This window comes from Melospiza georgiana, chromosome Z (genome assembly GCF_028018845.1).
Source record: "Melospiza georgiana isolate bMelGeo1 chromosome Z, bMelGeo1.pri, whole genome shotgun sequence".
Classification (NCBI taxonomy): Eukaryota; Metazoa; Chordata; class Aves; order Passeriformes; family Passerellidae; genus Melospiza; species Melospiza georgiana.
The window spans coordinates 45,002,398-45,016,524 of NC_080465.1; the positions used below are offsets into that span (position 1 = coordinate 45,002,398).

The 14,127-nt window shown below is 37.9% G+C and overlaps 1 protein-coding gene across 3 annotated transcripts in view; it reads right to left on the reverse strand.

The window, feature by feature from the left end:
- The window catches only part of MAST4 (microtubule associated serine/threonine kinase family member 4), a 276,965-nt gene that overhangs the window by 6,899 nt on the left and 255,939 nt on the right, over positions 1-14,127 (reverse strand). For all 3 annotated transcript variants that reach the window (XM_058043349.1, XM_058043351.1, XM_058043350.1), the window contains 10 exons: positions 12,593-12,694; positions 8,862-8,984; positions 8,504-8,616; positions 7,445-7,572; positions 7,111-7,343; positions 6,123-6,323; positions 4,664-4,893; positions 2,903-3,025; positions 1,018-1,154; positions 220-401 (listed from right to left, as the gene is read on the reverse strand). In XM_058043349.1, coding sequence (XP_057899332.1) covers positions 220-401; positions 1,018-1,154; positions 2,903-3,025; positions 4,664-4,893; positions 6,123-6,323; positions 7,111-7,343; positions 7,445-7,572; positions 8,504-8,616; positions 8,862-8,984; positions 12,593-12,694 — 1,572 coding nt within the window. The remainder of the gene's footprint in view (positions 1-219; positions 402-1,017; positions 1,155-2,902; positions 3,026-4,663; positions 4,894-6,122; positions 6,324-7,110; positions 7,344-7,444; positions 7,573-8,503; positions 8,617-8,861; positions 8,985-12,592; positions 12,695-14,127) is intronic.

The window sequence follows — 14,127 nt, forward strand, 5'->3', positions numbered from 1 at the left end:
TCAGAGACAACTGCTTTTTAGGTGCTTCTGTATCATAAAAACACCTTTTGTTTTGCATCAGGAATCTGTTTCCCTTTTCCCGACAGAAAACAGTTTTTCTATGATTATACTTGTCAGAGCTGACTGCTCTTAGGAGAGCATATCAGATCTGTGGGGGCTCACAAAATGTACAGTACTCTTCCAGTCCTTTTCCTCTGCTCTCCACTGCTTCACACTCACCTGATGGAAAATCAGGAGTGGAACGGTAGCTTGGAGTAGGAGATCTAGGAGATAAGCTGTGGGTTGGAGACCCAGGCAAGCTCTCTCCCGAAGAAAGTGATCGGTTCAGGCAGGAAAAGCTTCTGCTTGTATGAAGAAGAGGTGAGGGTTGCTTTGCCAGCTTTTTAAAGAGAGATCTTCTCCTTGTGTGAGAAAAACACAGCATTAATCACAAGTTAAGGTGCACAGAAGATACTATCAGCACAGGCAAAATTCTTGCAAGCTGACACTATGAAAATAGTAAATCTATCTTTACATGAAAGCAAACCACACTGCAGACTGGGAAGTTTAGAAAGCATCCTGATTCACTAACAGGTGGGATAGACACTGTAACTAATTTTATTCATACTAACATTTACTATATTTCAGAAGAATGTCTATCTCCTTATGACTACAGATCTTTATTTTCTAAATTTAGCAACCTATCAAAACTGAAGAAATATCTATAAAGTAATAGGAACATATTTATAAAATAAATATGAACGTATCATATTAAAAATGCTGATAAGCACTAGCACAAAAAAGTTTAATTAAACAAGTGCAAAATTATATAGTAAAGCCAAATTATGATGCAACCTCAGTTATTCACTATTTTTAGTTATTTTGCAGATCTAGTTTAGACAAAACAAGATTTGGAAGGCCACAATCTCAGAAAGAATGTAGCAATACAGAAGATGAGAAAAAAACTGCATTAGCTTCATATTTTAAATTTATTGCTATGTACAGACAGACACACTGTGAAAGCAAAGGACTACTCACCTCTCTAAACTCTCCTTCTTCTTCGTCTTCTTACTGCGCCTAACCATTCGGCTCCTGTAGCTGTTCCGTCTGGCAGGTCCCGTCTTGATGGAAGTGTTTTCAAAAGGAGTCGTCATTACTGAGACTTTGTTGCCACTCTGCCAAAATGAAAGAAGATGCTTTAAGTGTCAGTAATACGAATTACACAAGACAACTTTGCCTTACACTGAATCTACACCATACATGCAAATGCAATGAGAATCAGCTCCAGAAAAAGTGGTGTTTCTGCAGGGAACCCTATGCAGACATTGCCATGCATGGTTAGTAAATGAGGATTGGGAAGTTCTCAAATTCTGCCGTATTTCCCAACTTCCTCCATTCAAGCTCCAGGACAAGGAGTAACTCCAGTAATTGTGGCCAGACCAAGGATTAACCAAGACTGAACACTTCAAGATAGAAGCTTCTACAGAAAAACCTGATTTTCCCACAAAGAACAGCTGTAACTGCACAGTGGTCCACTCACATCTCAAGACACCAACTGTTACAATGATGAAACAAAGGAGAAAAATTAAATCTTCACTGGCAATCCCAAACCACATTTTTATCTTGTTCAAAAGGGTTAACAAGTATGATTAACCTAAGCTTTTTAGCACTGATCGCACAAAAAGATGACTCAAAAAAAAAGTATTTTCTGCTAGTTTTAAAAATCTGTAGCTTCTGCTCAGCACTGTATATCCCTACAGTGAACTTCCTTTCAAAGAAATTGCAATAGCCCAAATTTATTTATGATACAGCTCAACATATTAAGTTGTAGATAAACAACGATCTCTTGTTTTGCATTTACTCTTCTAAGTATTGAGCAGGGTTGTCATGTTTCTTTTTCTGTATCTGACCTAGACAATGAGTGCATAGCTGAATGCCATAAGTCATAGAATTTTCTCTTACATATTTCTTTCAAAATTGGAAAACTTGGAAGTTCTTCCTGGTTTCAGAGAAATAAAATAAAGACTGAAGAAACAGTGTACTTTTCATCTTTAGCTTTTTATCTTTTCCCTATCACCTCACTGCCTTCTAGTGCTTTTTTTGGACTTCTTTTATAACTGACTACTCACTTTGAGCTCTGCACATAACACCATAAATTGTTAATAATACAGGAAGCAAATATACAGCTGTCTAAAGTAATTCTGACCTACATTAGCTTACACTGGAAAGATTACATGAAAACTGAGATTCAATGAGCTACAGAGAAAATAGAAGGGTTTTTTTTTTCTTTTTATTGGGTGGTTTGTTTGTTTCCATGGAAAAACTATGCCTTTCTAATAAGACAGACTTCAGAAAACCACAAGAGAAAAATGTGACAGATTAGCCATGAAAGTCCAGCTGCAGGATGAGAATTTCATTAATCGAAGAAGCTCTGTCAGACATACCTGGGTATACATGACACAAAAACCTTTTGGGCCCTAATATGAAAGGCAACCTCCTGTATAGCAGGCAAATATGTAATATTCTTTGGTTTTACTTTTCCTCCCTGATTTTCACTTTTAAAGAAGAAAAATGAGAGGTAACATCATTGTCAAAAGCCTGAATTATTTGAGGAAGATGCAGGCATTCGATAACATTCTTGAGAAGGTCAATTTTTTTGAGAGACAGAGACATCTTTTTTTGCCATTGCCTTGAATTTACTTCAGCTATCTCTCAACGTTACCAGTCTATGGGAGAAAAACTAAAATCATGCACGATATAGGAAAGTTATTAGCCCTTCTCCAGATCTATGGCAAGAGCAGCTTAGAGTTTGTACTTCTAAGAACAATAAAATTAAGTAACTAATCTCAAGAAATCAAGCATAACCCCATCACCACTGGTGAAAACAGCAACCACTTCAGTATCTCAGCTGTCCAAGAGTTACCTTTAACAACAATTCAATGACTTCTGTATGAACAAGACCATGCACTGGCTCTCCATTAATATGAGTGATCAGGTCTCCAGCTTTTAAGCCTGCTTGGTAAGCTGCACCTCCTTCTTCCACATTCTAAAAAAGAGAGAGGAAGAAAATATACACAAAATGAACTCCAAACCCGTTGGCAATGAAGAAACTTACAGATACTAAGTTATGTAAAGGAAGAAAAGAAGAAAAATACCTTCAGCTCTTTCACCATCTCCTACTTACTCCAACTTTGTATGAGTCTCCCCTACTTACTCAAACTTTATATGGGGCCTGGAATGGTTTCAAAGCTCACTGAAACACTGCTGGTTGCTATGGGTATTAAGTAAGCTCTGCAAAATAGGGAGTTTTCATGCATAGTAAGAAGGGATGGTTCACTACCCACTGCAAAATTACAGAACTAAGTGAAGATTTTTAGCATCTGAAAATGAGAAACACTATGTAATTAAGGTAATGGTAATCATAACTAAAATTAACTCTACCATATGGTTAAGGATTGTTTCTATTTGGTTCAAATTCACCAGGCTTCCCATTAGAGGGGTTGGTGCAGCACAAAAGTGACAAAGGACCAAAAGTAACTGAATTGAAAAATATTTTGAAGGTTGTTTAAATATTTTTTTATATTTCTAAATGAGTAGTTTAAGTCATGCAGACACTACTGAAGACTACAATGCAAATAGAGCTTGAACAACAAACTTATAATACTTTAAAAAACCCAAGGTTTAACTTTTACTGCCATGTACCATTTTTCCCCTTCCTTTCACTGGTGTGATGTTACACTAGTAGCAAGAAATAATTTTTTAAAATTTATTCCATTATCCACCAAATGTACCCAGTTCTCCAGATTCAATACTTCTGATGGATTAATAGGTCTAAAGGGTAAACAATATGAATAAAAAATTAATAATACACTACATCAGCACTGCTACTTCAAAATCTACCATACATATTTAAAACTAAACAGTGCAAAAAAATGAAGTCTTTTGGTAAATTTGTGATATTTTTTTAGGAAAGCTGAAATAATTTATATACACATACTATTAATGTACGTGTAATTTAAACCATATATAAAATTATAATTTGTTCCCAACATAAATGATAAAAAATGCATACACATGTACCTAAGTATATAATTATTTTACAATTAAGGAGGCTGACAACCAAAGAATTGCTTTAGCCTCTCTCCCACTGTGTAGTGAAGAGAGGATGAAAAATACATGATTTTTTCAAACAGAAAATCAGTACTTGAGATCAGCTTACGTGTGTCTTGTAAAATAGTGCTGATTTTCATGAATCCCTTAATTTATGTAGTTTAATATACTCCACCTATTTTTCAACAATTTCTCTTTACAGTCTCCTAAATTTGCAAATCCTGACCCAAATCAAAGAGGCTCTGCACTAAGCCTTTGGTTTTCTAAGACATAATACTCTGAACTCAAGACACTATTTTTCAAAACTGAGAAACTTGCCAGAAGTTAAGAGAAGTTGCAGAAGTTCAACACTACATGTAGATAATGCTTCTGCCAAAGATGGCTTGTTGTCTTCCCTACAGGCAACACTGCTCTTGTATACAGGCAGAATTTCATTCTAAGAAAAACTGCTTGGCATATCATTGTAATTTACACAGTAATTGTTAATAAAGAGATGCCATGGGTACAGAAAAGCGAATCCATCATCACAGTATTCTGTGGCAACATATCAGCAAGAAAACATGTATTATCTTACCCAAACAATGTGGTGCACAGTGTAGATATCACTGTCACCCACGTAAACCCTGATTGCTCGGATGGTAAAGCCGTACTTTTTCCCTGAACTGTGAATTACAATTGGCTGATGAGGACTTGCAGCAGCAATTGATGAATCACGGCTGGGAGATGAGTCTCGGGACGATGAAAGGTCAGATGACAAGGAATGAGGAGACATAGGACTTCCCAAAGGAGAAACACCAAACACATCTGAAAGAAAAAATCTGCCTATTACAGTCTGAGCACACACAGATTTCATTTGGCTTAATGGTATCTTTCTATTAATATAAGTCATTGTCTTTGTCTAAACAACCTCTCTTCTTCCTTAACTAGTGTGCATATTAGTGAATGAGAAGTTCAACCACCAGATATTAGAATTTAATAATTTTCCCTGGAGTGTAAACTGTACTGTTTAATGCAAGGGTTAATTTGTCACATATAGACTGCTTTTTCCTTTTGCACAGGAAAAACACTCATTGCTAACTTTGCAAGAACTATTCTCAGCCTCTTCCTAGCAAACACGGATGAAAAGAAAATCAGAGTAGTGTAGCAAATATTATCATGAATACACCCAAAATCATTCCCCAAGTAATCCAGCAATGCTTAACAAATTGCTAGCTGTTTTCTTGCTTTCAGTTATATATAAAAACAGATAAAGACTACTCGAATTTAAACCACAGTATCTACTGGGTACCTAGGGCAGTAACTCAATGTTTGTAAGAAGCCTCCATTGCTACATCCTGCTACATCATGTAAAGAACACAAGAGTTTCTTCCAACAATACCAATTACAACTTTGTTTTATGTTATTGTTTTGCATGCACTATTTGCTCATGCTTGTGCAAATGTGAATATAATTACAGCAGTTTGGACTTCAGTCCTGGACAACAAGAAAGCGAAGTAGCAATCCTTCATATGAAAACACTCAATATTACTGTTATATGTCCACTTACAGCATTATTTCTGGCTCCAAATTTTGAGCACTTGACCTAACTCAGACTAGTACAAGTAGGAGACTACATGCTATTTCTGTTTTTTGACACTGCACTCCTGTTTATCAGCTTTTCTTATGGGGGACGAGAGAGAACTAGTCCTGTGCTGCTTTAACAAACATCTGTTTTTGAGAGCTAGTTAAAACTAAGTCTACAACCCTACTGTCAGATGGACCAAGGAATGAAGTTGCATCCTGCTGTGCATGCTCAAGATGAAACACCATTAAGTTGCATTTTTGCCTGTCAGAGAAGGCCTCTCAGCTGCAGTGTGAGCACTATGACTTGCTGACAAGACTGCACTGATTAGTCATGCAAGTGAACAACGAGAGAAACAAAAATGAGTGACACGGAATCAATTCTGAACTATACAGAACCTTGCATTTGCATCATAAGCCTTCATAGCATTGCATAAATCATTAACATTTCAACTGAAAGTATTTATCTCTACCTCCTGGGATCATGAGGGACAAAGCACTTGCAGAAAGGGACTTTGTGACTTTTCCAGAGATCTTCTTTTTCTCTGTGCTTTCCAATCGCTGTCGAGCCATGTGCGATGCAACTTCACCACCTGGCTTTGAGGTGTTATCTGTACTGTCCACACTCTCACTTCTTCCATTTATTTGATCTAAGTGTTCTGAGAAACTGCCAACTGTACAAAGAAAAAGGGATAAAGACATTGAGGGAAAACTTTGCTAAACTTTGCATTGAGGGAATATCCTTTTGCTAATGGACCACAGAAAAAATAAACTACTCTCAAGTGTAACTGGTTAAGTGTAAGAAGAGGATCACACAGTTGGAGTTACCACTGCAGCTGCTGTATTAATGCCAACACCATTACACAGGACCTGGGGGACAGCAAGCAAGACTTGAGATACAACACAAATCAACATCAAGGTTTTAGACAAGGATAGAGATGGATGACCCTGAAGAAATTTTTTCCTCCATGATCAGAAAGGAGGGAGGGGGAGGAAAGTGTGGACTACATGGGAAATCAAGGGCTTGAGAACAGAAGGGTGTATCTTGAAAAAACTCAGTAAGGTACAGAAGAGAAGGAAGCTGAAAACTGGTAGATGTGTAGATATGAAACTAAGGCCCCAGAGTCTACTGAAATGCAATTAAGTATTTGAGCAGGGAGACAATGCTCAAAATTAATTAAGTAGAGAATGGTTTGCAACACTTCTTCCTAGATTTGTAATCACCAAAGTGACTTCCACAAGTCATAGAAAATCCTCTTAATTCTGAAAGGTGTACATTGTAGTGAAATCTTAATTAAAAACACACAATGTGTAGTACACCAACCAGATCCCTGTTGGGACAGCTGTTTTTGAAAGCAGTTCTGAAATGCATCACTTCTAAATCTATGAATGCTACTGCCACAAGAAGATGGTCGGCAACTGTTCGTAGTATCATCAGTCAAGACACCCCCTGTGAACTACCTGATAGTGTGGAGCTGCTGATTGTACTTGCTGGAGTGGTTACTTCAGGTTCATCTTGCACTATTTCATCGCTCACAAATGCAGACTTTTCCTGCTCCTCCCGGGGTCCCCGTGAGCCGCTGGAATCATCCTGTTCTCCTTCAGCTGATACAGACAATTTTGGAAGCAAACCAGAATTGCGCTGCTGCCGGCTACTGTCAGTCTCAGATGAGATGGATGTAGATATTTGCTGTCTGCATAACAAATAAGCAAACTCTCACTCAGTTAATAAATGAAGAGGCCTGCTATCTGGCAAACAGGATGTAGATGACTTGTTGTACATCCTTCTACTTACATTTCAGAATATTCTGAACTCCAGCTTAAAGATTCCACAGAAGGCAATGTTACACTTTTTGTTTTGTCTCCTGCATCTTCCTTTTCTTCACCTTGAATTTGAGTGACTCGATCTATACTACTAAAAACCTATTAAAGGAAAAAAAAACCCACAAAAAATTGAATATCACTGACACATTTGATATTAAAAAAATGATATGTGGGATCTATAGTTCTATGATTTTAAATGCTTATATAGTATTTCAGATTTCAAACTTCAAATTTCTTGAACCTTTTCAAATTTCCAACATTTCATTTTCTTAAAATGCTTTCTTGGCTTCTCATGTATAGGTATACAAATACAGCCTCTTCTGATTATGTATTTATCAGTTTTCTCCTCATTTCGAAGTGCGAACCAAGACAGTAAAGCCAAAATCCTGGATGTTTATTCCATTATTATTTCCTGCCAATTCACCTCCATTGTATTTATTGCCTGAGCAGGTCCACTCTGATCAGCAATAATTAGCTCTCACCTCAGCTACTAGAGAAATAATACCTTTTGGGCAGTTTTACCTTTGATTCAGAGCATTCAGATCACTCCCTCATTTCTCCATGACTATAAAACATGCTAACCATTACCTTGCTTTTTCTTTGGTCAAATGTCACTAAATTAACACCTATTACACAGTAGTACTCTAATACTTGTTATGCACCTACAAGATACCCAGGACACAACTGGAGCAACAGGAAAACTATGTATAAAGAAACCAATGCAAAGAACACATATTAGCATTTAACAGAACACTTGACACTTTCTGTCATGCAATAATGAGTCTTCTACAGAAAATATCATCATATTTATGTAAGTTTCCATTGGTATATTAAAGATTCAAAAATTAACTTTTCTACACAATCTTCCCATATTTTGATTTAATGGTATTCATTGTATTCTTGCTCAATTTCAGTTAACTTCATAGTTTCTTGAGAAAATAAGGCCCTATATATCTCCTCTATATTTAACATTTCCAAAATTTGCAAAAGTAGAACAATACATACTAAGATGACAGAAATTTTTACTTACTTTGGAAAACCTGTGTGAACACGAGGAGAACTGCCTTATCTCCAAATTAAAATCTTCATCGTTGGTATCATCTTCTTCCTCAGTTTCCATATGGTGGTATTTCTCAGAACGAGCTACAGACAAGGGCAATAAAATATCTGAATTTATCAGAAAGAAGAGATACTATGTTTTAATATTAAATAAAAATCTAATTCTATTCTTAAGATTATTTTTGCTGAAGTGTCAATTCATTGGTAAAACTGCAAACTGCCAGTAATTCTGATAAAGGAGATTTAAAAAGCAGTAAGCAAGAGTCAAAGACAGTGGTTACTTTAAACAAGGTGTTCATAACTTTTTTTTGAGACCATAAAACACCTACTGTCAAAGTAACTTGTGTCATCTTCAGACTCCAACTGTGGAATAAATTCTGCTTTCTGCCTCAGCAGACTATTCCAGTCAAGGCTCCTGAAGAACTGATGCTGCTTTACTTCATACGCACCACCTGGAGGAGCCAGAGGAAAACATTGAGCAAACCGTACCAAATCCTCTAACAGTAAATTAACTAAACCCCCAGCCAACAATGCAAATAGTCACAGAAAGGCATAGTCATTGCTGTATGCATGAACATCTACTATCCATTCCCATTAGAAATTCTAAACCTGTCAGAAATAGTCCCTGTCCCTGTTGTCTTGTGGCCATTTAACAGTTTACTGCTTTATCATCTTCCCCTTTTAAGATTTTTATTCTTGCAAATGTACTAATCTGTTAGCTACATATTAGTCAGAATTTTCATATGTAGTTCTACAAATATAAATATGTGCACTAGGTAAGTAAGTACAAGTTATAAAGTAATGCAGAATGATTTTTAATAGTTGCTCAATATAAATACTATTGCTGACTTAAGAGATCCTTTCAGTGTTTTTATGACAGCAATACACAATACTATAGGAAATACCCTATAATTTCTCTTATTTATTACTGCCTGCTCATTTAATATGCGTTAAATGATTACACTACTTTAAAGTCAGAAAACTACTGTAAGAACACAATGAAATACTGGAAATTTAGCCCTGGGAAGGTGGAGGATGGTATTATTAATAAACATACATCTAATTCTAAAACCTGAAAAAGTAACCTGCAGCAGCAAGACCTGCTACCAGCTTGTTTTGGGTTTGTGTTGCATGGTTTTGCAAGTGGGGAGGCTACAGGAGTGCTTCTGTGAGAAGTGGCCTTCCTCTATATCCAACACAGACACTGCCAGCTGGTTACAAGACAGATCCACTGTCAGCCCATCAGCATTATCTTGGATAATGTATTAAAGAAGGGGAAAGACTGCTGCCCAACAGCAGCCAGACCACGGTGGTGCAGAGATCCACCTGCAGCCCACGGAGGATCCCACGGTGGAGCAAGGTGGATCCCTGAAGTAGACTGCCATGCCGCGCAAAGGCCTGTGCTGGAGCACAGGTAGGACCTGTGGCAGAGAGGAGCCCAAGCTGTAGCAGGGTTGCTGTCAGAACTTGTGACCCCATGGGGAGCCCATGCTGGAGCACTCTGTTCCTGAAGATTGCATCCTGTGGGAGGGACCCACACTGGACCAAGGGAATGGTGTGGGGAGAAAGGAGTGGCAGGGGCAGCATGTGTTGCACGGACCACTACCCCGATTTCCTGTCCTCCCACGCTGCTTGGAGGGAGGAAGTAAAGCAGTAGTGTTAATTGGTGATAAATTAAACTAACATCCCTGAGTTTTAGTATGCTTAGCCCATGATGGCAAAGCACTTTATCTTAACACAGGAGCCTTTGGCATATTTTCTCCTCCCATCCAGTTGAGGTGGGGGGAAGGAGACTTGGTGGGTACCTCCTGGCCAGCAAAGGTCAACTCAGCACACTGATACAGCATGTATGTCAAAGCTATGCAGAGAAAAAAATGCAATCTCCAGGACAGGTTTCTAAGCCAGCATTAGGATTTCTAGATTGGGTTCTTTGCTTTTCATACTGCACCAGGGGAAAATTCAAAGAAGCCAAATCTTCCCAAAGCAGATCAAAATCACATCTCATCATAAGTCACCAGCTAAGCAGTGAATATTTCTCTGAGCACAGTAATCAGTAATGGGATATTACATCAGAATTGTATTATTCTTGATTGGTATCAGACTGTTCAAGCACAAAGAAGTCTTTTTACTGCTGTTTTCCTTCTTCAAAGTAAGTATAGTATCCACCTCTCTTCTTTCAACTTGCCTTTGCCACTCAGGTCTCCTGAGCAAGTAAAGTATTATGATTTTCACAAGGTGTTATGCAGCTTGCTAATACATATTAAACAAGACTATAACTTGAAATGCGTGGTGGAGCCCAGCATAAACCATGGTATTTTTCAGTGCCCATGTGGGACCTGTCACACTGCAGCCCCATTTCTGTGAGCTGATTCTTCTAGCACTTAAAGATCCTACAACTTTGTTGTAGTTTCTGAACCCCCTGCTTCAAGGAAATAGCTGCCTAATTTCCTTCTTCAGGCTGCCAACTGTAAGAGAGATCAGATGCTTTAAAGAGCCTCTGAACACCACAGGTGCTTCATCCTGTGGCACTGACCATTTAGTATTTAAGGCAGCTTCATCTCACCCCATTCACTTTCTCCACCAACTGTATAGCAACAGACACATAATTTGCAATTCACTCCTGATCCAGCCTCTCACATGGCAACAGTCTTCAATTAACACTGTATTTATGAGGAAAATCATCCCGGCAATGAAACAACCATACCTGGAAAGAGTGTACTTAAAACAAGGGAATAAAACGATCGGATTTTCATTTTGCCTTTGGCATTGGTGCCCTCTGGAGCAGATGACACAAGCAGCAAGTGGAGAAGCTACTGGGGCACGACACCTTCCTCAATCTTAATTTTTTCAACATGGGGCAAGGCACAGCAATAAACTGCTGAGTGCCACTTAGTCTAGACCATCAGTTACAGTGAAGTCTAAGGGTTGCTCACACAGAACCCAGCCATTCATTGCAAGGGACAATGCAGCTCATTCCTATCAGTCACATCATCACACCTTGAGGGAAGCCAAAGGAAGACAGGTCATTTGGGACCACGTCAACACTACAGAGGGTCGGGTTATAATCACATTTCCCCTGAGCAGCTGTGATAACACCAGTTATGAACTGATTCCTAAATCCTCTTTTTAATTAGGCCTAAATATATGAAGCAAAATTGGACTCAGTTTTGTGAGCAATTTTCCAAGTACTCTCAGGCTGACTCAACCTGCCACTTGGTTTCCTCAGCATCCTAAATGTATTTCTGTTCATGGCATATAATGTTCACTGTAAATAAGATTATACCTCTAAATCTGGGCTCATTTATGCAGGAGGCTTTTTTTTTCTGTGTTTACCTAGTGCTTTCCTAAAGGGATGGCAGCCAGTGACTAGGGTTCCCATGCATTAACACTTAAAAATCACACACAATATTCATTACTGCCTCTCACAGAAACTCCCAAATAAATCCTGGTCTATCAACCAACAAATAAACTCTTATTACATAAATGCACAGTACCTTCATTAGCCTATGGAAGTGTTAATACTTCCTTAACATTCAGTTTTATTTTAATTATTTTTCATACAAGGCAGTAGTGCTTGATAAATGAGAATGAGAAGACTTTTCACCACACAACCTCAGACAGTCATTACTGAATAAGGATTTGAGTACTCATCAAGCACCCTAACACGGGGGGAATTAATATGCCAGGCTAAGATACTTCTGAAAAAGGAAGTTGTGTATTGATTCCCCTCCTAGATTTCTGTATTTAGTCATTTAATGATGTATTAATGAAGAAACCCCTTTCACTAACAGGGTCTTTGAGAAATTTCTATTATATTTATCAAATTGGGAGAAGAGTAAATACAAATGAGCCCATGTAAATCCCACAAAACCTAGGACAGACGTCATCATATTAAGTTCCTATTACTGGTCTTAATCTATAAATTATCATGGCATATTATGCTACTGCATGTCATGACAGATGTTTCCCAAGCAAAACAAACAGGTGAACAAAGACTCCCAATGCTGAATACAGAAGCTATTTCTAGTAGATTAACAATTTAAAATTAGTGCCTCCTAACCTGTTCCCAGTCTTTCCAAAGGATTCTGCCTAAGTAGCAGAGTAATCAGATCTTGGGCATCTGGAGGTGGTGCTTCATCCTTTTCAGGCCAGTTGATTTCATCTGAAAGAAAAGAAAGTTGCTTGATATTGCTAAGGTCTGATCCCAGCACAAATTGCATTAATGCTCTCAAAAGCAACCTAACAGCAAAGCAGATTTAAAGTAACTTTCTCAACTTAGTCTGCTGCATACCAATTATTTCTAATTTTTATACTCGCTATACAGACTGCATAAACATACTATATTCCAATTTCCTTTGGAAGTATCATTTAACACAAAACTGTGTTTAGCAGCAAACACATGAATGTTTGGCTCATGGAAAACTTTCAAAATATTAGCACAATTTGTATGCTCTCTCTTCCCCCACCAAATCAAGATTTAAACTGTAGTTATGTTCCATGGAAACTGTTGTTAAGATGGAAACTGCTGACCTGACCTGGCAGCTGCTGCTCACATCTGTGTTCCTTCTCTAATGCTAGCAGACTCCCTGAGGTCAATACTCCCATGACTAAGGGTCAAGGTGTCAGACTGTACTCTGGCAACATATATGGCAATGAAGATTTCTCCAAGAGTCTCATACTTCCATACAACCACCCTCCACAGAGTCTTACAATACTGTATCTTTTGTACTTCATGGCAAGCTGGACGCAAACCAATCAAGACAGGATACACTGTGTATGAACGTGAACTTTCTAACAGCCTACAAACAGCAAGTTTTGCCTGACTTTTAGTGGAAGCTGCCTCCACAAATGTAATATAGTGCAGGTTTAGATAAAACTCCGAAGAAGCTCCTTGGGAGGTACAAGAATTTTGGCATCAGAGAAACAGCACACTTGGAGCTCCAGAAACATAGAAAGCTGTTAAGGATTTTGTCATTTTATGATCTAGACTTCTATAAAATAATCATAACTGGATAAATAATCATCAGAAGCTACATGCAGGTTTAACCTTCACATTTCAGAGATTAAGGAAAGGTACTGATAAAAACAGATATGAAATGTAACCTGCTTCTGAGGCAATAGTTTATTTAAATTCTTATCACTTTAGGTATTTAAGTTTACACTGAGGCCTCCCACAGCTGTCCTTGCACAACCTGAAGGCAGGAAAAAGCAACCTACAATGCAAAAGGAGGCAGCAAGATTTTAAAGTAGAACTTTAAACAGAATGTAGATCGTGCTCATGGAAACTGGAAGAAAAATCTAGGCTACAATTTGGTTCTTTAAGATGGCTCTTCCAGTCAAACAGAAGGAGATAATTTATTTTAGCACAGGAAACATATCCAACAAGAGTTCTCCTAGAGATACTAAGATTTTTTTCAATAAGCAAGGATATTTCAAAGAGAAACAACTGACAAATCAACATCAAAACAAGAAACTGAGCCAACCAACAGTCTTGTAGGATGAGTGGGAATAGATGATGTTTACAAAAGGACTTCCACAAGTAACTTCTATAAGATAAATTGACACATTCAAATGGACGAAGATATTTACAAAGGT